The sequence below is a fragment of the Cinclus cinclus genome, chromosome 20, assembly GCF_963662255.1.
Source record: "Cinclus cinclus chromosome 20, bCinCin1.1, whole genome shotgun sequence".
NCBI lineage: Eukaryota > Metazoa > Chordata > Aves > Passeriformes > Cinclidae > Cinclus > Cinclus cinclus.
Window position 1 is genome coordinate 12295298 of NC_085065.1, and position 20666 is coordinate 12315963.

At 63.5% G+C, this 20666-nt stretch overlaps 4 protein-coding genes across 7 annotated transcripts; 2 read left to right on the plus strand and 2 right to left on the minus strand.

Moving 5' to 3' along the window:
• The first annotated feature begins 9214 nt into the window (after positions 1-9214).
• Positions 9215-11625, plus strand: LOC134052113 (uncharacterized). Its single transcript, XM_062506353.1, has 7 exons — positions 9215-9318; positions 9455-9538; positions 9628-9716; positions 9985-10170; positions 10328-10465; positions 10637-10829; positions 11123-11625. The coding sequence occupies exons 1-7, from the start codon at positions 9252-9254 to the stop codon at positions 11458-11460; spliced, it is 1095 nt and encodes a 364-aa protein (XP_062362337.1). The 5' UTR covers positions 9215-9251; the 3' UTR covers positions 11461-11625.
• A 392-nt stretch (positions 11626-12017) lies between these two features.
• AFMID (arylformamidase) lies at positions 12018-14671 on the minus strand. The gene is made up of 11 exons (XM_062506237.1): positions 14642-14671; positions 14453-14543; positions 14273-14377; positions 14133-14181; positions 13895-13980; positions 13744-13816; positions 13369-13466; positions 13126-13204; positions 12824-12953; positions 12471-12575; positions 12018-12383 (listed from the first exon to the last, which is right to left on the minus strand). The coding sequence occupies exons 1-11, from the start codon at positions 14669-14671 to the stop codon at positions 12354-12356; spliced, it is 876 nt and encodes a 291-aa protein (XP_062362221.1). The 3' UTR covers positions 12018-12353.
• Positions 14672-15144: 473 nt separating this feature from the next.
• On the plus strand, positions 15145-17964 carry TK1 (thymidine kinase 1). The gene is made up of 8 exons (XM_062506308.1): positions 15145-15210; positions 15471-15502; positions 15594-15707; positions 15788-15881; positions 16176-16265; positions 16350-16469; positions 16579-16780; positions 17749-17964. Exons 1-7 carry the CDS (start codon positions 15145-15147, stop codon positions 16732-16734), a joined length of 672 nt encoding a protein of 223 aa, XP_062362292.1. The 3' UTR covers positions 16735-16780; positions 17749-17964.
• Positions 17965-19223: 1259 nt separating this feature from the next.
• On the minus strand, positions 19224-20456 carry SYNGR2 (synaptogyrin 2). 4 transcript variants are annotated; one of them, XM_062506100.1, is made up of 4 exons: positions 20347-20454; positions 19978-20215; positions 19571-19710; positions 19224-19463 (listed from the first exon to the last, which is right to left on the minus strand). In XM_062506100.1, exons 1-4 carry the CDS (start codon positions 20449-20451, stop codon positions 19266-19268), a joined length of 681 nt encoding a protein of 226 aa, XP_062362084.1. In that variant the 5' UTR covers positions 20452-20454; the 3' UTR covers positions 19224-19265. The 4 variants fall into 4 exon arrangements, with proteins under 4 accessions (XP_062362084.1, XP_062362081.1, XP_062362082.1 ...); XM_062506097.1 differs by having other exon boundaries at positions 19571-20215; positions 20347-20456; XM_062506098.1 differs by having other exon boundaries at positions 19571-20215; positions 20371-20454.
• Positions 20457-20666: the final 210 nt, after the last annotated feature.

Consider the following 20666-nt stretch of genomic DNA (forward strand, 5'->3'; position numbering starts at 1 on the left):
GCAGGAAAGGGCTGTGCAGCAGCTGGGGACTTACTGTAAATGGCACCACCTGCTCCTTACGTGGCAATTCCTCTGCAGGCCAGGGCCACGGGGACACTTGGGAACGGGGACTGGGACATCTGCTCCCGGGGAGCTGCCAGGAAGCACAAGCACGAGCTCTGCAGCAGAGCCCAGGGCTGGCAGTGGTGGTCCCAGCTGCAGGCCCAGGACAAAAGACAGCTCCTTGGGCAGGAGGAAGAGCAGGGCTGCATCTCTTATGTCCCCAGAGCCCCTCATTTTGGGCCTCTGCACTCAAAGTCCTTGTCCTGGTGGCAGCTCAGCTGCTGGTGACCTGAAGCAGAGCCTTGGTGGCTGGGAGAGCCATGGGGGCTGGCTTGGCCCTAGCTCTCCCTGGGCCAGGCAGGGAGCGGGGGGTGGCAGCAGGACCCCATGCCCAGGCCAGGAAGTATTTCAGGATGCAGCTGAGCCCAGCAGGCTGTGTACATCCCCATGGAAACCCTACTTTGTTGCTGCTTCCCCAGCCAGACCAGGCCACCTCCAGGGAGCCAGCAGCTGTGGATTCCTCACTCCTTCCATCAGCAGCTCCGCAAGCTGCTCTGCCCCGGCCCCCGGCCCCAGCTCTCTGCTCCCTGGCACAAACCCAGGCCCAGAGCGGCGCTGCTCTTGCACCTGCCCTTGCAGGGAGTAGTGATGTGCCAAGCACTGCCTGTGGTCACTCCTGGGCACATGGCAAATCACAGGAGGTCCCCATGGGTGCTCTGGCAGCAAGCTGCCAGCTGCCCGGGGTTTGCTTGCCCAGCACAGCAGCTCAGAGTCCTCAGATGACCCTGGCAGAGCAGCCATGGGGAGGTGCCAAACCCTAGCCCTGGAGCATCCCTTAGCCTCATATCAGTCCTGGCCTCGACCACAGCACAGGAGCCAGCAGTGGCAGAGCCACACATGGCTTGGGATGGAGCTCTTGGATGTGGGACTCTGTGTCTGCAATCCAGCTCTGCCCTCCTTGCCTGCCCCCTCCTCACCAGTACACAATACTGGGGGATCTGAAGGTCCCCACCAGCCTGGTGGGCTCTGCCCACCCCATGGCTCTGGTGGCCATCAGCAGAAAGCAATTCCAGCCACACCAGTTGGGCAAGGATGATGGGTGCAGTGGTGCCCCTTGGGCGACGATGGGATGTGTGGCTGGCACAGGGCACAGCTGGAGCAGACGCTCCCCAGAAGGACCCAGGGGCCCTGTCTCAGCATTTAGCGAGTGGGAATGGGAGCGCTTTACTGTAATTCCAGTAATTACATTGTTCATCCTTGGCAGCCGACACCAATTGGTGTCCAGCGCCATGGGATCACGATAAGCCACCTGGCAATGAGGCTTGGCAACCCGCTGTGCTGCTGGGCAGCCAGCCAAGGCAGGGCAGGGAAGGGCTGCGGAGCAAGGTGTGAGGTACGGTAAGGGCCCGCCCCGGGGTTCCCGTCACTGCAGCGCAGGTGGCGGCCAGGGGGGCCCCGGGGCCTGGGGTTGACTGCTGAGCCCACACAGCTGGGGATCCCCAGCCCACTGAGGTCCTGGCAGGATTCTAGCAGCCACCCATCAGTGTGGCATCCCCAGAGCCCACCAGGCCGGCTGGGCACTGAGCTGGAGCTGCCAGCAGCAGGATGTTCCAGCCACATGCGCACTGGGGGTTTGGGGCAGCAAGGTGCCAGCAGGCTGGAGGGGAATTCCCACCTGCCAGGTACAGGAGGGGACAGGGGAAGGGGAGGAGGCTGCTTGTCACCCCCCAGGCCCTGGTGTCCCACCCTGCCAGCACTACTGCAGCTTCCAGGCAGGCACTGCCCCTGGCTCTTTCCTGCCATCACCCACCCACCCTGGCTCAGCTGTGGCATCCCCTGGTGGTCTTCACTGGTGCTGGGGCCAGTCAGGAGCAGGGACAATTGGCACCCCAGGGACAGAGTGGGAGCCCTGCTGAGTCATCACTTCACTGTTCTCGTTTTTCCATGGTGCTGTTGTGCATTTGCTGGAAGCCAGCTCAGAGCCATGACTAATCTGTTCTCAAAACAAGCACAAAGCAAGCTCGAGGTTTGTGCAAACCCACGGGGAGGAGGCAGAATCTCAGCACGGGGCTGGACTGGGGAGGCAAGACGCTGGAGCAGCTGGGAATGCGCAGCCATGGAGCAGCCCTGCAGGCAGCAACCTCCTGTGTAGGGGGTGGGCACAGCAGTGGTGGGCAGGGGCACTGAGGACCCCCACAGCTTCCCTCCCCGCCGAGGCTGGGGTGCAGGCAGCATGCTGGAACAGGCTGCAGCACGTAGGGCAGGCAGGCGTGGGCCATCAGCACTCAGAGCCCCACGTACTATGGCCAGAACTGGGGCTCTCACATGGCTTGTTTTGCCTTATGGGGAAGCCACTGGAGGGGGAGGCCAGGGAGGAAGCACATTGATTTGCTGTTATTAAAACCAGAGCTGCTGTCGGGAACTCCACAGCCTGGCTGCCCTCGCGTGCTTCCTGGAAAAGGCTGTCCCGGGTGCCCTCACCAGTGGGAGACGGGGCCCCCAAAGCACCTGGCAACAGCAATGGCCTGTGCCAGGTTTGGGTGGCAGCCGGGGCAGGCAGCCAAGGATTCGGTTTTGCCCTTAGTCCCCATCACTCCTGCTGCCAGCACTTGGCTCCCAGTCGCCTACTGACCCCTGGTCCTCCTCAGCACCCCCGGTGCTGCCTGCGCCACTCAGGGAAGCCCTGTCACCCCGCGGCGGGTGGCAGGACGGAGCAGTGGCACCCTGCTGAATGAGGAGTGTTTACTGGAGAGGCAAAGTCATCGCTTCCAGTGGGGGATGAATCACCTCTGTCAGGAATTCTGCCCGGGGGCTTTTCTGTAAGAGCATGGAATTTCAACACTGGCCGCCAGTGCCCTCCCGGGTCCCCCCTTCTTGCACAACCTCTCGCCGGGGTTGCTGTTCCCAGCCCCGGCTTTGCAGCCGCAGCAATCGCGGAGGAGCGGGGCGCAGGGGTCCCAGCGGAGGGTCTCTGTCCCCGGCACGGAGCTGACAGAGGCCACAGGGCAGGGACCAGCCCAGGCTCACAACCTGGAGCAGCTGCCCACCCCCAGAGCTGTGCACCCCACAGGGCTGCCCCTGTGGCGAGTGAGTCTCCACGAGGCCAAGGGGTCCCCAGAGCCAGCCTTGCTGAGCACTGCACTGATCGGCTGCACTCGCACCCACGAGCAGCTGCAAACAGAGAGGGGAAGTGGAGGGTGCCAGCTGCAATGGGGGCTCCCATGGAGCATCTTCCCTCTGCCACGACCAGGCACATCCCACCCCATTAGGGCTGACGTTCCCCAGGGTGTGGGGAATGCTGGCAGGGTGGAGGCATGAGGCTGCAGATGTAGGGACAGCTCCTGGAAAACCCCTGCCACTGCCACCATCCTAGTGCTGTCCTGCTGTGGGGGGATACCACTGGCCCAGGGGCTGCCCCACCATGCGCCAGGCTACTAGAGAGAAGGTGGCCAGAGCTTTCCCATCAGACTGTGGTGACCCCGAGGAGCCCTGCAGCCATGCTGGGACTGCAGATTCTCTCATTTTCCACATACAGCAGAAACTCTGTGAGAACTGAGTGAGTGCAGAGGTGTTTTTGGATAAAGGGGAAGCACACTCAGAGAAGGAAATTAAACATCACCTTTGAGACTTGTGGCTCCTCTCAGCCTGGCACAGCACAGATGGGCTGTGCCAGCTCCCAAACAAACCATCCCACAGGTGAGGAGAGCAGAAAGAATGGCTGTGGGAAACCAGAGATAAGGGTTCCACTTCCCAGCGCCTCCTTTCCTGCACACAGCAGCAGCAATTCCTGGGACACCCTTCACAATGGGAACTTCAGGCGTCCCTGGATGGGCATGGCCATGAACTGCAGAACCTGCAGCCCTGGCAGTGTCCCTGTGCCAGTGACAGCCAGCACACCTGTGCACCAGGGGCCACATGCCAGCCCTGCCCCTGTGGCATTGCTTCCCAGCAGGAGGAAGCAGCAAGTGCTTCCCAGGGGATGATTTGCCTGCCCCGCTTCGCATGCCTGAGGCTGCCCAGGGACACACAGCCACAGCCCCCCACACCAAGGCAGGGCAGGATCATCATCCCAGTTCAGAGCACCCAACAACCTCCCTGCATCTTGGCAGAAAAGGTGGGCATGTGAGAAAGATCAGGACGAAGCACCTCAGCCGTAGGAAGTTGCTTTATTTTTTGCTTTGCATTTTCTGCCATTCCTGGAAATGCATGAAATGGCTGCCCTGACCTGCCTGGTGGGAAGCAGCCCTCTTCTCCCACTCAGGCCCTTCCCCTCTCCACTATGCCAGGATGTTCCACTCCCAGAGGGGCTCCCAGGACCCACAAACTGAAGTCCCATGCACCAAGATTGAGTAGCTCCATCCCAGCCCCACACATCAGCTCCAGGCTGATTTATAGAAATCCAGTGGCTGGGGCTGATGGTGCCTCCTGCCAAGCCTCATTAACGGCTGGCCCGGGAGAAGGCAAACAGCTCCTGCAGCAACAAGGAAATCCTTGTTTAAGCATTTCTGGCCATGCAAGGCCCTTCACCCCATACTTAGGGTAGAAGGAGGAAGAGGAGGAGGTAAGAGAGGAGGTGCAGGCTACAAGCCCAAAATTGACACCACCCTGGCATTCATGAGAATTGAGAAGAAGACACAAAGGGACACATGAGGGTCTGCACAGGTAGGGAGCCCCCAGGATGAGATGTGAGCCAGAGGGAAGCAGGAAGCTACATGTGCATGATGGGGGCAAAGGGCTTCCACTCTGCTCCAGAACCCTGCCTACCCTTCAGTGCTCCCTGCTCCCACCAACACTAGGCTCCCCATACAAAGTGCTGGCCATGGGTGCAGTGAGCTCTGGGCACGCCAGGCCATGTGGGAGCTCATGGGAGCCAGAACCAGGGTGCCTGTCCACTGTGGGCATGGGACAGCAGCACCGCCGGCCTTTGGACCTGGCACCAGCATGCTCCAGAGCAGCCTCAATGACCTGCATCTGCCTGCTCCACGTGTGGCTCAGGATCTATTTCATCATCTGGAGAAAAGCATTTACTGCCAATAAACGGGCTAATTAATTCTCCTCAAAGACCTCTCAATTATTCATTTCGGGCCGCAGAGAAAACAATTAGAGCACTTACCTCAGCCCTGGCTCAGCCAGTGCAGCAGCTGTGGCAGGCAGGGCACGGTGGGGACGGCTGGGCACAGCTCTGGGCACGGCCCCCTGGTGCCTGCCCACCCCCGGCTGTGCCCACCGGCCCGGAGCGGCCCCGGGAAGCGCTGAGCAGGGATGTGGAGCCGCCACAGCCTTCAGCCGTGACCGGCTCCAGCGCTCTCCCAGGGTGCCTGGAGCTCCCCCAGCACCAGGGCTGTCCCGGGAATTCCCGGCTGCCCCCTCCCCACAGCCCGCACTGGGGTACCCCGTGCAGAGCGCCTTTCCCCCCACGGTTCTCCCGCTGCTTGGCCCTCGGGATGTTCCCTCTGCCCCGCAGAACAGCCCGAACAGCCCCTGTCCAGGTGCACCCTGAGAAGGGAAACCCTCGGCACTGGGGACACGACGGGCTGGGGGGACACGATGGGCTGGGGGGGCCCTTCCCAGCCCAGCTGGAACCACCCCAGTGCCGGGACCGTCCCGGTGTACGGCGGGTCCGGCTGCTCCCGGCCAGCGGGGCCATCGCCGCCCCGGGCCAGACAGAGTCCCCCGCAGGTCCCGGAGCCGCCGAGCCGGACCGGGCAGGCAGAACCCGGCGGGTCCCGGTCCGGAGCCGCCCGTCGGGCGGGCAGAACCCGGCGGGTCCCGGTCCGGAGCCGCCCGTCGGGCGGGCAGAACCCGGCGGGTCCCGGTCCGGAGCCGCCCGTCGGGCGGGCAGAACCCGGCGGGTCCCGGTCCGGAGCCGCCCGTCGGGCGGGGAGGAGCGGGCGGCCGGGCCAGGAAGGGTTAAGGGCGGCCGGCGCCCCCCCGGCGCGGAGGCCGGGCCTGTCGGGAAGCCGGGATCTCTGCCGCGGTTTTACTGGAAAAGTCGCTGCTGGCGGAGGGGGGGGGGCACCCGCGGGCTGGGGACGGGGCACCGGCCGGGACCAGGCGGCCACCGGGCCCCGGCTCCGGCTGCGGGCGGGCCTCGCTCGGGGCTCCCCGGGACAGCCCGCGGCTCCCGCACCGGACACAGCCCCGGCAGCACCGGCACTGTGTCCGCCGGGGTCTGCCCCGGGCCGAAGCTCAGCCGGTGCCGCAGCTCGGGACATGTCACCGGCACCGGGACCCCGGGAGTGCGGCGGGTGGGGCCCGACCCGACCCGATCCGACCCGACCGAGCCTGGAGCCGGCGCTCCCCGCGCTCCCGGGCATCGCCCTGCCGCTCCCGGCAGCAGAGAACTGCTCGGCTCCGGGGCTCGGGTCCCTCGAGAGCGACGGACGGCAGCTGCTCGGCCCAGGTGGGACCGGGGCCCGCAGGAACGGGCAGTGCCAGTGGCATCCCACTGGGACGAGCCATGGAGCCCAAAGGGCAGACGGGGTGAGCAGCACGGGCAGCACCGACAGTGTGGCCGTAGGGCTAAGGCAGCCTGACGGGAAAACACCCCAAGCTCACGGTGAGCATGTTATGGTCACTGCCAGGTCCTGCATCAGCCCCTGGCACTCAGCACAAGACCCCCAGGGCATTGCCTGGGCCACTGGCAGCTCCATGGCCGTAGCCACCGGCTCTGCTTAGGAGGCTGGGAGCCGAGCCTATTGCCAGCCTGTCCCAGGGCAACCACGTGTGCCAGGGCAGAGGGCTCAGCTCCAGCCCGGTGATGCCCCAGGAGCTGCTTCACCGTGCTCCCCCCATCCCACAGCCCCTCCTGAGCCTCCTGCAGCCGGGATGCAGCAGGACTCAGCCCTGGGGACGTGCAGATCAAGTGGCTGGGACTGGCAGGCCTGGGATGGGGCTGCCAGTGGGGCTGGTAGCAGGGGGGGCCCAGCTCCGGGAATCGGCCCCAGTGGTTGCCAGGCCTGTGGTAGGGAGGGGGGAAACCCGATCCTCCGCGGTGGGATCTGGGCTCCACTCCCGGCTCCCCAGCCAGGCCTCAGCTGCTAATTTTAGCCCTGGGGAGGCACGACTGGAGCAGGAGCTGAGCCCAGCAGGGCAGGGGCTCAGCCCACCACAGGAGCTGGTGTGGGCAGGTGGTGACTGCAGTCCTGTGGTGCACTGTGGTCCTGGGTGAGCCCCCTGCTAGTCCCCAGCTGCCAGCCAAGCCCCTGGCCAGATGCTGGCACTGCCCACCCTCTGCCCAGCTCCCGTGGCTTCAATTCAACCGCTCCACGTAAGGCCACAAGCGCTTCCATGGTCCCAGTGCTGGCCCCACCAAGCCCCACGCTGGCCCTGCTGGGTCACATGCAGGGGCAGCTCTGTGGGTGCTGGGAGCAAGGGGGAACCCCCAAGGCAGGTCCCAGACTGAAGTCTGGGAAAGGAACAGGTCTGAAAGACAAGGGGCTCTGTGGAAGACACCCAGCCACGCTGCACAGTCCTGCAGAAGCTGTGGCTGCTGCCCAGTGAAGGAGCCCCTGCTTGGCTGCGGACCCTGACTGGGCTGGGGGTGCTGCCCACAGCAGACCCCTGAACACCCCTTCAGCTTTGGGCACACCAGGGCAATCAACCTCCCCGTCAGGTGCCTTGGGAGTGCATGGGTGAGTGGCTGGGAAGGCCGTGCTAAGGGATGCTCCAGCCATCCAGCCCTTCCAAGCACAAAAAGTCTCTCCAAAGCCTGCCCTGCCCTACAGCAGCTGCCGCAGGTGGAGGGGGGATCCCTGGCCTAGGGCCCCACAGCTGCTCTTCCCCCAGCCCTTCACCTGCAGCGTGACCGGCTGCACTGCCCAGCGCTTACTGGAAGAGGAAGCTGCCGGGAAGGCGGTGTGTGTGGCGGGGCAGCTTTGGGGAGGCTCAGCTGGGCTCAGCAGCCGGTACAGCTCAGCTGTCCATGCTCCCAGGTCCAGGGCCAGTAACGGGAAGCGTCTGCTCTCAGTGACGGTAAATCAGATCGGGGAGATTAGAGGCCTTTTTGCCTAATCATGAGCAGCTTGAAGTTGGAGGACAAGTTCCTGGAACAAAGAGGAAATGGAGGCAGTAAATAAAGAAAAAACTCTTAACATGTGGCCCTGCGTGTGAAAAACATCTCATGAAGGACTGTTTATAGCTCACTCATCTGCGGGACTGACAGCAAGGGGGGCAACAGGCGATAGTGAGGGAGGGGGCTCCATGGACAGGCATGGGCAGAGTGGGCACCAATGGGGTGACCGCAGGGGCTCAGGATAGGGGACCTGGGGCGGCCAAGGCTGGGGGGTACGTGGCAGAGGGAAGGAGAAGGCACAGCATGGCACAGGCGGCTGGAGCACAGCACAGACACAGGTGGGCAGGGGCTGGGCAGCATGTGCCCCTGAAGGGAAGAGGCATCCTCATGCACCTGCCCTGTTGGTACCCTGGAGATGCCAGGAGAGGCGCTGGGTGCTGCAGAGTGGTATCCCCACCGTGCTAGCAGCAGGGAGTACGGTCCGGCTGGTCCAGCCCAGCCGGGGCAGGTGAGGGGGTCTGGCTACTGCTTTGGACACATGTCCTCTGTGAGGGACAGTGGGTATTTCTGCCAAGAGGCTGGTGGGTCCCCACAGGGCAGGCAGAGAGTGCCGAGGTCTGTGAAGCTGCCCAGAGATCCCGGAGCAGCGCTGCGGTGCCAGCCCACCTGCGGTGCCATCCCACTGCCGTCGGCGCTGCCAGGGCACACACAGCCGGAGCCGGAGCCGGTTCCCAGCGGCCAGACCACCCCGTGCCGTGCCAGCCCTGCCGGCAGCGGGGTGAGAGTAATTCCTGTTCAGCCCTGGAAAGACTTTAGAGGATCCCCCTGGCGCTCCCTTCAGTCGGACACCCAGAATGCGATCCTGGCAAAGCGAGGGGCGTGGGACGGGACGGGGCAGCCTCCGCCCGTGTGGTGGGGGATGGAGCCATGGGGGGCTCGTAGAGATGGCGTGCCGAGGCTGCCCCGGCAGGAGCCGCTGGCCGGCACCCGCCCCGTGCGTGCGGGCCCCGTGCCCACGACGGGCGATCCCGGGACGGGCGATCCCGCCCCCTCCCGGGAGCCCTTGCGGGGGGAGGTCCCGGCGATGCGGGCGGTGCTGCGGCGGGGGCGGCTGCCCCGGCCCGGGGGGATACCGGGAGGTCCTCCTCTTACCGTGGACCTGCGGAGCGACACGGTGACCCGGCCGTGCGCGGGGATGCGCCGCGTCATGGCCCGCGCCGCCGTGGGCGACGACGACTACGGGGAGGACCCGACGGTGAACGGTGCGCGGAGGGAACGGGCCAGCCCTGGGGTCCCTGCCTGCGAGCCCCCGGCGCGGGGGCAGCGGGACCTGCGGGGTCCCCAAGCCCCGGGGACAGCCCAGCGCCAGCCCCCCAGGACATCCGTGTCCCCCCGCAGAGCTGCAGCGCCAGGCCGCGGGGACTCTGGGGATGGAATCGGCTCTGTTCGTGCCCACGGCCACCATGGCCAACCTCATCGCTGGTGAGTCCGGGGCTGCACTCGCAGGCCCTCGTGCCCCCAGGCTGTGGGTGCTGCCTTTGGCCCCCTCTCTCACGGCCCTCTTCTCCCAGTGATGTGCCACTGCCAGCGCAGGGGGGCTCAGCTGTTCCTGGGCCAGGACACCCACCTGCACCTCTACGAGCACGGCGGGGCTGCGCAGGTGAGCGCGGCGGGCACGGTGGCACTGGTGGCACTGGTGGCAGTGCTCGCAGGGCAGGAGGGTGGCCGCGTGCTGCCCTCCTCTGGCTGCCAGGGCCGGGCCAGGCGGAGGATCTGCTGCCAGAGCATCACCTGGGTTGTTGTCCCAAGCCACGGTCTGCAGCACGAGTGGGGCAGTACACAGCCGGTGGAGGGGACAGAGAGCTGGAGTCCCCGTGCTCCACCACTGTCCCCTGTCAGCTCCATGCTCTCCCCTGCCCTGGGCGCAGGTGGCCGGTGTGCACTCCCAGGCATTGCCAGATCTGCCAAATGGCACGTTCGACCTGGAGCAGCTGGAGCTGGCCATCCGTGAGGCCCACGGCAGCCGGTACTACCCACGTCCTGAACTCATCTGTCTGGAGAACACGCACAGCTCGGCAGGGGGCCGGGCACTGCCCCTCACCTATCTCAGCCAGGTGAGAGCCCACAAATCTGTTGGTACAGTCTTGCCTGGCGTGGGCAGCTGGGCCCTGCACATGGCACTGCGGGGACACTGGAGCTCAGAGCATGGCTTGTGGTGGCACTGGATGCCCCAAGGGTCCCTCCCAAACAAGCTGTCCCTCTGCCTGCCAGGTCCGTGGGCTTGCAGACCGTTATGGGCTGCGGGTGCACATGGACGGCGCGCGACTGATGAACGCAGCAGTGGCCCAGGGTGTGGAGCCAGCTCAGATTGCCCAGCACTGTGACTCTGTGTCCCTCTGCTTCTCCAAGGTCTGCTTGTGTGGGGAGGGGTCTCCAGGGCTGGCAGGGGCCACCACAAGCTCCAGCCTGGCCCTTGTTTGCAGGTGTTAGGCTAAGAACACACCTGGCGGGCTGGGCCCCAACCCAGGAGGGGCAGCTGCCCCTGGGACAGCTGGAGTAACCCCACTGGTGGTTCTGCAGGGCCTGGGTGCCCCGTCTGGGGCGGTGCTGGCAGGGTGCAGGGAGTTTGTCAGCGAGGCCTGGCGTGTGCGGAAGCTGCTGGGCGGGGGCATGCGGCAGGTGGGAGTGCTGGCGGCCGCTGCCCGCCTGGGGCTGCAGCACGCAGAGGTGACACTGCGCAGGGACCACGACAACGCCCGGCGCTTTGCAGAAGGTACCTCGGGGCGTGCTGGGAGCTAACAGCACACCTGGCACTGCCCAGCAATACTGCCCTACTGCTGGCTTGGGCACCGTTCCTGCATGGCCGCACTGGGTCTCCCCTGATCCTGCTGGGATCCTCACCCAGCTGGAGTGCCAGGATCATGCCCTGACTGTCCCTGTGATGTGCTCAGTGACCGTGGTACCACATGGAGGAGAAAGGGCTCGCCTTCATCCAGAACCTGGGGCAGGCTGGGGCAGGTAGCCTTTCCCAGAGCAGTGAGCTTGCATCACCTCGCCCTCCCACAGGTATCCATGTGCTGGACTCTCCCCTCTGTTCCATCAGCCTGGCAGCAGTGGAGACCAACATTGTGATGGTAAATGTGCAGGGGCCCTGGCCGTCCCCCGCCGAGCTCTGCGACCGCCTGCGTGCCATCAGCGAGGAGGAGGTGGCTGAGACAGGGCAAGCTGTCAGCGTCCTGCTGCTCCCCTGGTCAGCACAGACTGTGCGCGCGGTCTGGCACCGCAACGTCTCTGCCCGTGACACTGAGCTCGCCAGGAGAAAGCTGGAATTTGTGGCCAAGAAGTGCCAGGAGGAATTGGCCTTGGGACTGCATCCAATGCCTCCAGGCACCGGGGGACCCTGAGCATTCTGACAGCCCCGCAGCTGCAGCAGTCAGGCAGCCCAAAGCAAGGACTGGGACCAGCCCCTTTGTGCTCCAGATGTGTTCCCAGCCATCTGAAACTTGACATCCGCCCTCACAGGCTGCCTGACAAACCAATGTCAGCCCAGCCTAGTGGAGATCCCAGCCCTTGAGGCAGTCAGTGCACAAAATAAACATGTTTTGGTGGCACTGTAGCTGTGCAGGGTGTTTTCTCTCAAATATGCTCTTTTCCTTGCTCTGCAGCAGGGACATCTTCACAGCCAAGGAAGGACAAATGCTCCTGAGGAAGCATCTCAGCCACAGGATCAGGGTTGCTGCACAGCAGTGCCAAGGTTTGTGTCTGGCCAGGACTGTCTCGGGAGCACAAGCCCAGCCTAGCCCGGATGACTCTGTCACCCCCATTCACAGACGCTTATATCGTTCTGTCCCACAGCAGGAGGTGGCCTCCCCAGGCTTCCCTGTCCTGATGGGTTAGCAAGTCCCAGAACTCTGAACTGGAAGAAGGAATTCTCTCAGCAGCCGTTGCTTTGGGTGTGCACTCACTGGCTCCCTGGGAAGTACTACCCCAGGCAGCAGTAATTCCCATTTTATTTTGTACTGTCAGTGTGCAGTTTAAAGGACACTGAGGGAACAAACTTCATGATCCAGCTGCCCAGACAGAGCCTTGCAGCCCTCAGTCCCCTGCACTCCAGTGGGCAGGAGCACCCCAGGGAAGGGGCACCAGCCTAGGCTGGGCTGAGCAGAGAGGGTATGGTGGGGGTCTGGGAGAGTGGTCACCCAGTGTTACACCAAGGAGGCAGCAGGCAGAGGGATGCCAGATGCCTGTTGCTACCACACAAGGCCATAGTCCCTGTGTGTTTTCTCCTGACATCCTGTCATGCTCTTGAAATCATGTTGAGAATCACCTGGGATGAGGAATGACAGCCTGTGAAAAGCCCCTGACGCTGCACCTCCTGGCAGGTGATCTGCCTTGGCACAGCCCTCCTACCTACCTGAGTGAGGACATAGTTGTCCTCTGACAGCTTCTCAATGACATCAAAGTGATCCACACCAGCCAGATCCAGCAGAGAGACAGACCAGCCTGCTGCACGCAGGGCCTGTGGAGAGAGCAGTGCCGGTAGGATGGACCCCAAAATCTACCTGCCCTGGACAAGCAGCAGGAATAATGTGTTGGCAAGGACTGGTGTCCTCCAGTGAGCCAGAAACTGCTCTGGTTCAGCACAGAAGCTCTATTTCCTGGTTGGGCACATCGGTGAGGGCTGCCTGGAGGAGTGTCCCAGCCAGAGCCGAGCAGGGTGCTGCTGGAGCTCACCTGGCTTTAGTTCTGCAACTGCCTGCTTCTCACCTGGCTGTACTCCTGTGATTGCCTTCGAAACTCTGGGGAGTCATGCTGGGCCACAGCCACGAGCACCTCACAGGCTGCTGGCACTGCTGGGGGGATGTGTCTCATGGGGCTGTTCCTCTGGGCCACCTCCCTGCAGGAGTCATGCGGGGGGCAGCCGATGCAGCCCGTCACTCCAAGAGCACTCGTGCCGTCAGCTGGACTCACCAGCTGGGGCAGGATAGGGACGGAGTGGCTGCAGAGCCACTGACGTTGGCCTGCCTGCGCTCTGTCCCCATGGCTGTCCCCACAGTGTGTGAGCTCACCAGCTCATGTCCAGGGCATCATTCACGTAGGTGTGCAGGATGGGCTCCAGGTCATACACGCCGCTCACCAGCACCGCTCCTGGAGGCAGAGGCACTGGCAGGTGAGGAGCTGCAGCCTGGGGGGCTCCCACAGCCCTGGGGACCTCATAAGCAGTTAGCTGGGGCTCCACAGCCCTGCAGCCTTGTCCCAGGTGTGGAGACCAGTTCTTCTCCCAACCATGTTCTGGGACATGGCAACACTACCTTTGATATCTGGCACCACTTGGAATTCTGTCCAGTCTGTGGACAGCACCATGGCTGCCAGGTGGGCCCCTGCTGAGTGTCCGCACAAGTAAATGCCTCTGAAAGGAGGGAGCAGTGAGCTAGTGGGAGGGAGCAACTGAGAGGGACAGCTGGGGACACCTAGGCAAGCTTTGCTCTGTGCAGAGGAGGTGGCACAGCCCGAATGTGTCAGCTCAGATGTTTCCCAATCCATCAGCTGCTGCCTTGTGCAGTGACAGGGGATCGTGGCCACAGGCACTGCCCAGTGCTTGGACCAAGGTGCCAAAGCCTTTGTCCCACTGCAGGCTTTGTTTGCCCCCCTCAGCCACTCTCACAGACCGTCCTGGAGCTGCCCACCTGATCCTGGGGTACTGCTCCACCAGGAAGACGAGGCTGCGGCGCACCTGCAGCACCATGGCGTCCATGTGGCCTGAGCAGAGGACAAAGGGCAGGGTTGGAGGGCACCGGGCCATGCAGGCAGCTGCAGCCTCTGCAGGGCAGCGCCTACCTTTAGGGGCTATGTCGTATCCCACCGCCACCACTGCCACCCCCTGCGACACCAGCGGGAGGGCTGCAAACCCCGAATCGTCCTTACTGAGGGAGAGAGAGACTGACGGGCTGCGGGGCCAGCTGGGGACTGCTCAGACCCCGTGTACGCAGAGCAAGTCCCGGTGTCAAGGGAAGGGATCAGAAAGAGTTGGTGAGGGTGTCCCTTCCCGAGGATCCCTCACGGACAGTCACCTCACCTCAAGCACTGCCAGTATCCGCCGTGGATGTAGACCAGAGCCAGGAATGCTGTGCAGCACGGGGGGGGGGGGGGGGGGGGGCAGGGATGAGCTCGGTGTCCACCCTGCCCACTCCCGTCCCCGCCAGCCCCGCCGCTCACTTTCAGAAGGGTCCGTGGGAAAATAGATGTCCAGCTTCTCCCGGTCCCCGTTGCCGTAGGGAACGTGCAGCAAGGTCTGCGCGCTGGCCCGGGCCCGTTCGGTTCCTGGGGGGGAAGGCGGTGGAGCGAGGGGCCGTGGCACCGAACGCAACCCCTCTCCCGGCGTTGCACGTTCCCCACCTGCCGCCGTCACCGCGAGGTGCGCGTCGATGATGGTGTCCCGGTCCAGGCGGGGGGACCAGCGACTGGGAGAGTAATGGTCCTCCAGCGCCTGCGGGGAGGCGGCGGGGCTGCGGCGGGTGCTACGCGAAAGCCCCGAACCGGCGGCCCGGACAAGAACCGCGCTCTGCCCTGCCTCGGGGCCCGTACCTCCGCGGACATATCCCGCCACCCGCCCATGGTGCGGCCGCTCCCGGAGCCCCTTCCGGTGCCGATCGGGGCGCCGCTCCCGGTGTCGGTCCTGGTCCCGGTCCCGGTGCCGGTCCTGGTCCCGGCGCCGGCGCCGCCTGCCCGCCGAGGGGCGGGGCCCGAGCGGGGGGAGGCCAGGCCCGCTCCCATTGGCCACCCCGGAGGCGAGGCCCGAGCCCCGGGGCGGGGCCAAACCGTGGAGGCGAGGCCGGAGCCCGGGGGCGAGGCCGTCTCCCATTGGCCAGTCGGGACCGGGGCGGAGCCGGCGGGCAGGGTAAAATAAAAATTTTGGCGCCCTTGAGCCCATTGGGCAGCGCTGCCGCGCGGCGGCGCAGGCCCTTTCGCGATTGGCTAGCGCGGCGGCGTGTCGGTGGGAGGCGGCCTCCAACTGGCTGAGGCGGCCTCCAACTGGCTGAGGCGGCCGCGGTGGAGCGGCGCGCGCGGGCTCGGGCTGGCAGTCCGCCATGAGCTGCCTGACGGTGCCCGGTGTCCACCCCGGCTCACCCAGCCGGCCCCGCGGGCAGATACAGGTACGGTGTGCCATGGCTGGGGGTAGATACAGGTGCTAGCCTGGGGCACCTCTGTGGGAGCTGATGCAGGTACGGCGGCGCTGCCGTGCTTCGGGCTGGGGGGCAGGTACGGGTACGGTGCTGCCCCGGGCACGGGCAGGTGTAGGTGCCGTGCTGGCTCACCGGGCTGAGGGGGCTGCGGGGCCGGGGGCCGCACCGGCACTGGATGGAGCCGGGGCTTCCCGTTGACTGCTGTTGTGACCCCGCTGTTCTGCCTTTAGGTGATCTTCGGGCCCATGTTCTCCGGGAAGAGGTAGGCGCGGAGCGGGAGGCGCAGGGCGGGGGGCGCGGGAGGGCGGCAGGGTGAGCACGAGGCCGAGCCCCGCTGACTCCGTGTCTTGCAGCACGGAGCTCATGCGGCGAGTGCGACGGTTCCAGCTCGCCCAGTACCGGTGCCTGCTGGTGAAGTATGCCAAGGACACGCGCTACAGCTCCTCGGGGGTCTCCACACACGACAGGTGAGTTCCCGGGGCGGGAGGACACCCCGCTGCCCCGGGGCTCACTGGCGCTGCACGGCTCACTCCCTCCCTGCCCACAGGAGCACCATGGAAGCCCTGCCCGCCGGGCTCCTCCAGGACGTGTACCAGGAAGCGCTGGGTGCCGCCGTCATCGGCATCGATGAGGGCCAGTTCGTAAGTGCACGGCTGGGGTGGTTCTGCTGGGCTCTGCAGGACACAGACTGCTCGGTACACCCTGCGCAGAGCAAGGTCTGTGTGCTTTGTAGTGCCCTGAGGCAGTTTGATCCATCTGTTTATAGTCAAACCTTCCCTCTGTATAGTCTGGTGGGACTGGAGCCCATTTCACCAACAAAGCACGTGGCTCTGATTTTCCTTGTTCCTGGTGCTGCTGTCTGGGCGTGCGCTGTGGGATCTGGAGCTAAGTGCTATCCCCTATCCTTCTTTACAATGTGTCTGTACCCCCTCTAGTTCCCAGACATTGTGGAGTTCTGCGAGACAATGGCCAACACTGGGAAAACCGTCATTGTTGCTGCTCTGGATGGGACTTTCCAGAGAAAGGTAAAACAGTCATTTTGGAACAGCAACCACTTTGGGACCCTCATGGAACCCACCCAACAGCATCTTCCCTGCTGTCTTGCACAGGCCTTTGGGAGCATCCTGAACCTGGTGCCGCTGGCGGAGAGCGTGGTGAAGCTGAACGCAGTGTGCATGGAATGCTTCCGGGAGGCCTCCTACACCAAGAGGCTGGGAGCAGAGCGGGAGGTGAGTGGCCTTAGAACAGAAACTGTTCCACCTTGCCAGTCCTGCTGGTACGGAGAAACTCCCTCCAGCGAGCTGGGCTCTGCAGTCACTCCCCAAATTTCCCTGCCAGGTTGAAGTGATTGGAGGAGCTGACAAGTACCAGTCCGTGTGCAGAGCCTGCTACTTCCGCATGCGACCCCAGCAGGCCGGGCCAGAGAACAAGGAGAACGTGCCCCTGGGCCTGAGGCAGCTGGAGACAGCTGTCCCTCGCAAGATCTTCACTTGACAGCTGGGAAAATGGAGGAGAAGGGAGCTCAGGGCTCAGCTCACAGGTACTGGGTCTGCCTCTCTACTTTAGCAAACTGCTCATTGCCTCAGCCTTCCCTACTCAACCTCCCCACACCAAGTGCCACAACTGAGGGTCCACCAAGCCTGGAAAACTGAAGTAAAAGCCTGGATAGAATGAGTTCCCATTTGAGAACAAAGAGAGAGACAAACACAGTTATTGGTGCTGCCACACACAGCACTACAGCACAATCCTGGGGCACTACAGGTGGAGCCAGGCTGCAGCGCTTCCGCCGCTCGCTGTTCCTCTGGCCAGCTCTCCCAGTGGTCTAAGTGTGCTCAGGCTGGCGCTGCTGCTTCTGATGCCTGTGAATGCAGCCCTTTCTCTCTTGTGCACTGTTGCTAAATTCCAGGTTTCTCAAGACAATGAACAGCCAATGTATACAATGTAATTGTACTTCAAATGTCATTTCTACTTTCCTTTCATAAGTCTGAAGTAATTTGTCCCTTGTCACAGAGCTGTGACACAGATTTTAAACTGACACAGGTGGCAGCCCAGCCCTGGGCAGACCCCCAGCCTCTCTGGTGTTACTGCCTTGTCAATTGTTGAAACAGAAGAAGGTGAAAGAGGCCTTGCAGCTGACTTTTCTGAGGTGTTGAACCTCGAAGGGCTGTCTGTCTTCCAGCAGGCTGTGACAGACTCCTTTGGAGGAACTGGTCCCAGGAAGAGCTCCTCCAAAATCAGGGCAGTTTTTCTCATGTTCAAGGCTGGTATTGCCACTTTGGTGCTATGTTACCTGTGACGGGTTTGGAGGCTCAGTTTAGTCTACCAGTATTTGGACAGTTATTCCAGGGACGATCCAGCTGCTTGGTAAAGGGGCTGTCCTCTGAGGAGCTGCTTCTCCACTCTAGTCATGTCTCTTTCTACCTCCTCGGCCTTCCAAAATTCTTGAGGCTGACTCTTAGTCTGCTCTAAGCTGACTGAAAGATCCTCTTCCCTCTTTGTTTGATTCAGGTGCTGGAAGGTTGTCGCTTCCTTATTCTCTGCAAAAGTGGTTTTTCCTGGTAGGCTCAGAGCAGTAGCTCTTTGTTCTGGCCAAGCCAGGCCTCTGCATCTGAGTCCAGGGCTGCTGTTTGTCGGTGCCCTGGAGGGCTCCAAGAGCTGCCTGAACTGCCCCTGCTGCCACCACGTTACAGTTGAGAATACTCATGAGCACCAAGCCTGGGCTTTTCCCCCAGGGCTGGGGAAAGCACTGCTGCTGCTGCTTTATGTTAATAAATAACTTAGTGATAAATAATCTGTGTTTATTTTCTACCAGAGCATTCTGCTAAGTCTTCCTGGCCCTGGCCAGTGAGAGAGCATGGGCTAGTCACAGGGTGGGAGGGCCACTCACACACCTGGTGTTGGAGCAAACTCAGACCAGGGAGCATGAGGAGGGTGGCCTAAAAATAGCCACCACCATGAGTGTGCTGTTTGCTGCACAGCAGTTGGCAGGGGCTGCACTGCCCCACCTGACACCCCCAGCCCTTACAGGGCAGACGGCTGGAGCCTTTTCTGCTTCCCCTGGGACAAAAAGCACGTGGTGGCTCACATGGTGGCTTGGTGAAAAAGTTTATTCCAACCCTACAGTGACAACTACTTGAACACTGGCCCCAGCAGTCATGGCCCACACAACTGCTGGGAACAGCTTTACCACAGCACAGCAGCAAACACAACCTGAGACAAGGGCCCAGAGGCTCCTGGTGTGGCTGGAGTACAGGTGGGAGCCAGGGGCAGGGTGCAGAGCTCAGCCTTGCAGCAGCAGAGGCAGCACTGGGGCAGGCACACAAGCAAAAGAAAGTGCTCCAGGACTGTCCTCAGCCATGGCCCTGCTGAGGGATCTCGGTGCTCCCTGCTCCCACAGACCCCAAACCACATCATCCAAGCACCAGCAGCTCTAGTGCAGGCTGGGGGAACAACATGGCATTAGAGACAAGGGAAGAGGGGCTTTGGCAAGAGCTCACTCAGAAGCGGCCTCTGGGGGAAGGCACGGGAAGCCAGCGCAGGCAGGAGCTGGGCCTGGCTGTGCTATGGCAGTGAGAGATGGCACTTGGGGAATGCAGCCAGCAGGGCTGAAAGGCACTGAAGCCAGGATGGGCCAGAGCAACAGTCACAGGGGCAGAGCCTGGCCAGGGTCAGGGGATGGAAACTGCATCCCACCTCCAAGGCACCGCAGCAAAAGCCAGAGGCTCGTACATGTCAGGGCCACCCACACACCCAACCTCCTGCAGCTGCAGTGCTCACCCAGCAGCTGCAAATCATCGTGTGCAGAATCACCCACCGCACACTGGGCTCTGGACCCTCCAGGGAGGATCTCAGCTCTGGAACCAGGCAGAAGCCCCTCCTGCACCCCATGAAAAGGCCCAGTCACCTTCAAACAAAGCAGCCCTCACCCTCCCGCCCCACTGTCCCCTCCAAGTCACAGACCCCTCCCTCCCACCCCACGGAAGGAATTGCACTGGTACAGCTGTGCCGCGGGTGCCAGCCAGGGCTCAGTACACTGGTGGCGGCTGATAACCCTCTGGGGCCTCCGCTGTGTGCGTGAAGGGCGGCTGCTGGTAGCTCTCATGGCTGATGTTGGGATAGCTGGAGTAGGGAGTCGAAACCTCCGGGCTGGGGTCGGCATAACTTTGAGCAAAGTCCTCCACCCCCATTTTGTACCTCTTGTAAGCAAAGGTGAGCAGGAGACCCTGCAGAAAGAAGGGGGCAGGGCAGCAGCATTAGGCCCATTCCAGGCTGTGGAGTGCAGGGGGAGCCCTCTGCGCTCATCCCAAGCGGGGCAGATGGGTTCACATACCCAGGAGAAGATGGAGAAGAAGCTGAAGGTGATGGCAGCACGGGCAGAGTCCGCAAGGATGTGCACATCCTCGGCCTGTGTCCAGGACCATTGGTTGGTGAGGAAACAGAAGCCGATGAACCATAGGAAGGTCCAGAGACCTGTGGGGGGGAAGCGGCATGAGGGGCCAGGGCTGGTCCTGCTGCTCCTGGGCAGTCCCGGGGCCACACCCTGCTCCCCCGTGCAGGCTGGCGCAGGCACCCGGCCAGGGGCAGCCTCTCCTGGGGCACTCAGCAGCAGCAGCAGCGCGTGGCCCGCGGGCAGAACGCCAGACGGGAGCGACTCCCTTCGCCAGGCACCGGCAGCCACGTCACGGGACAAGGCGGCCATTGTGGCACAGCCACAGCCCTGCCCCGCAACCCGGGTACCTGAGAAGCCGAGGTCGGCCAGGACCAGGTACTTGCGGTCGGTAGTGTTGCTGATCTGGGGAAAATAGACATCCACCATGAAGAAGAAGATGCAGGCGAGGAAGGCGAGGATGCCGATGCCGATGCCGTAGCGACAGGCGTCCTCGTTGTGGTTGAAGATGCAGTAAAGCTCGGGTTTCTCGGGATAGCTCGTGTAGCCATCCTCGACCAGGCAGGCGAACACGATCAGCGCGAAGACCTGCGGGGCGGAGCCGATGTCCGGTGGGCGGCACCGAGGCCGGTGGGAGCCCTTCGGGGGCTCGCCCGTCCCGGCGGGCGGGGGGCATCGGTCCCGTCCCGGAGAGGCTGTCCCGCCCCGCGCCCACTCACCGCGCTCACGATCCGCGCCAGCACCTGCGGCTGCTGCACGAAGCGGATCAGGTCGAAGGCACCGCCGGCCTTGGCCGCCCCGTAGGCGCCTCCGCCGCCCTCCATCGCGTTCCGCCGCCGCTCCTGCGCGGCACCGCCCCGGGAGGGCCGGTCCTTTGCGGCCCGTGAGCGCCGGGGCGGGGCGAACGGGCTCGGTCCGGCGGAGCAGGGGCTCCCCCGCCCGGGCACAGAGCGCCGCCCTGTCCCGCGCCGTATCTCGGTGCCCCGCTGCGTCCCTCCTTCCGCTCCGCTGTAACGGGGGACGGGGAGCGCCGGCCCCA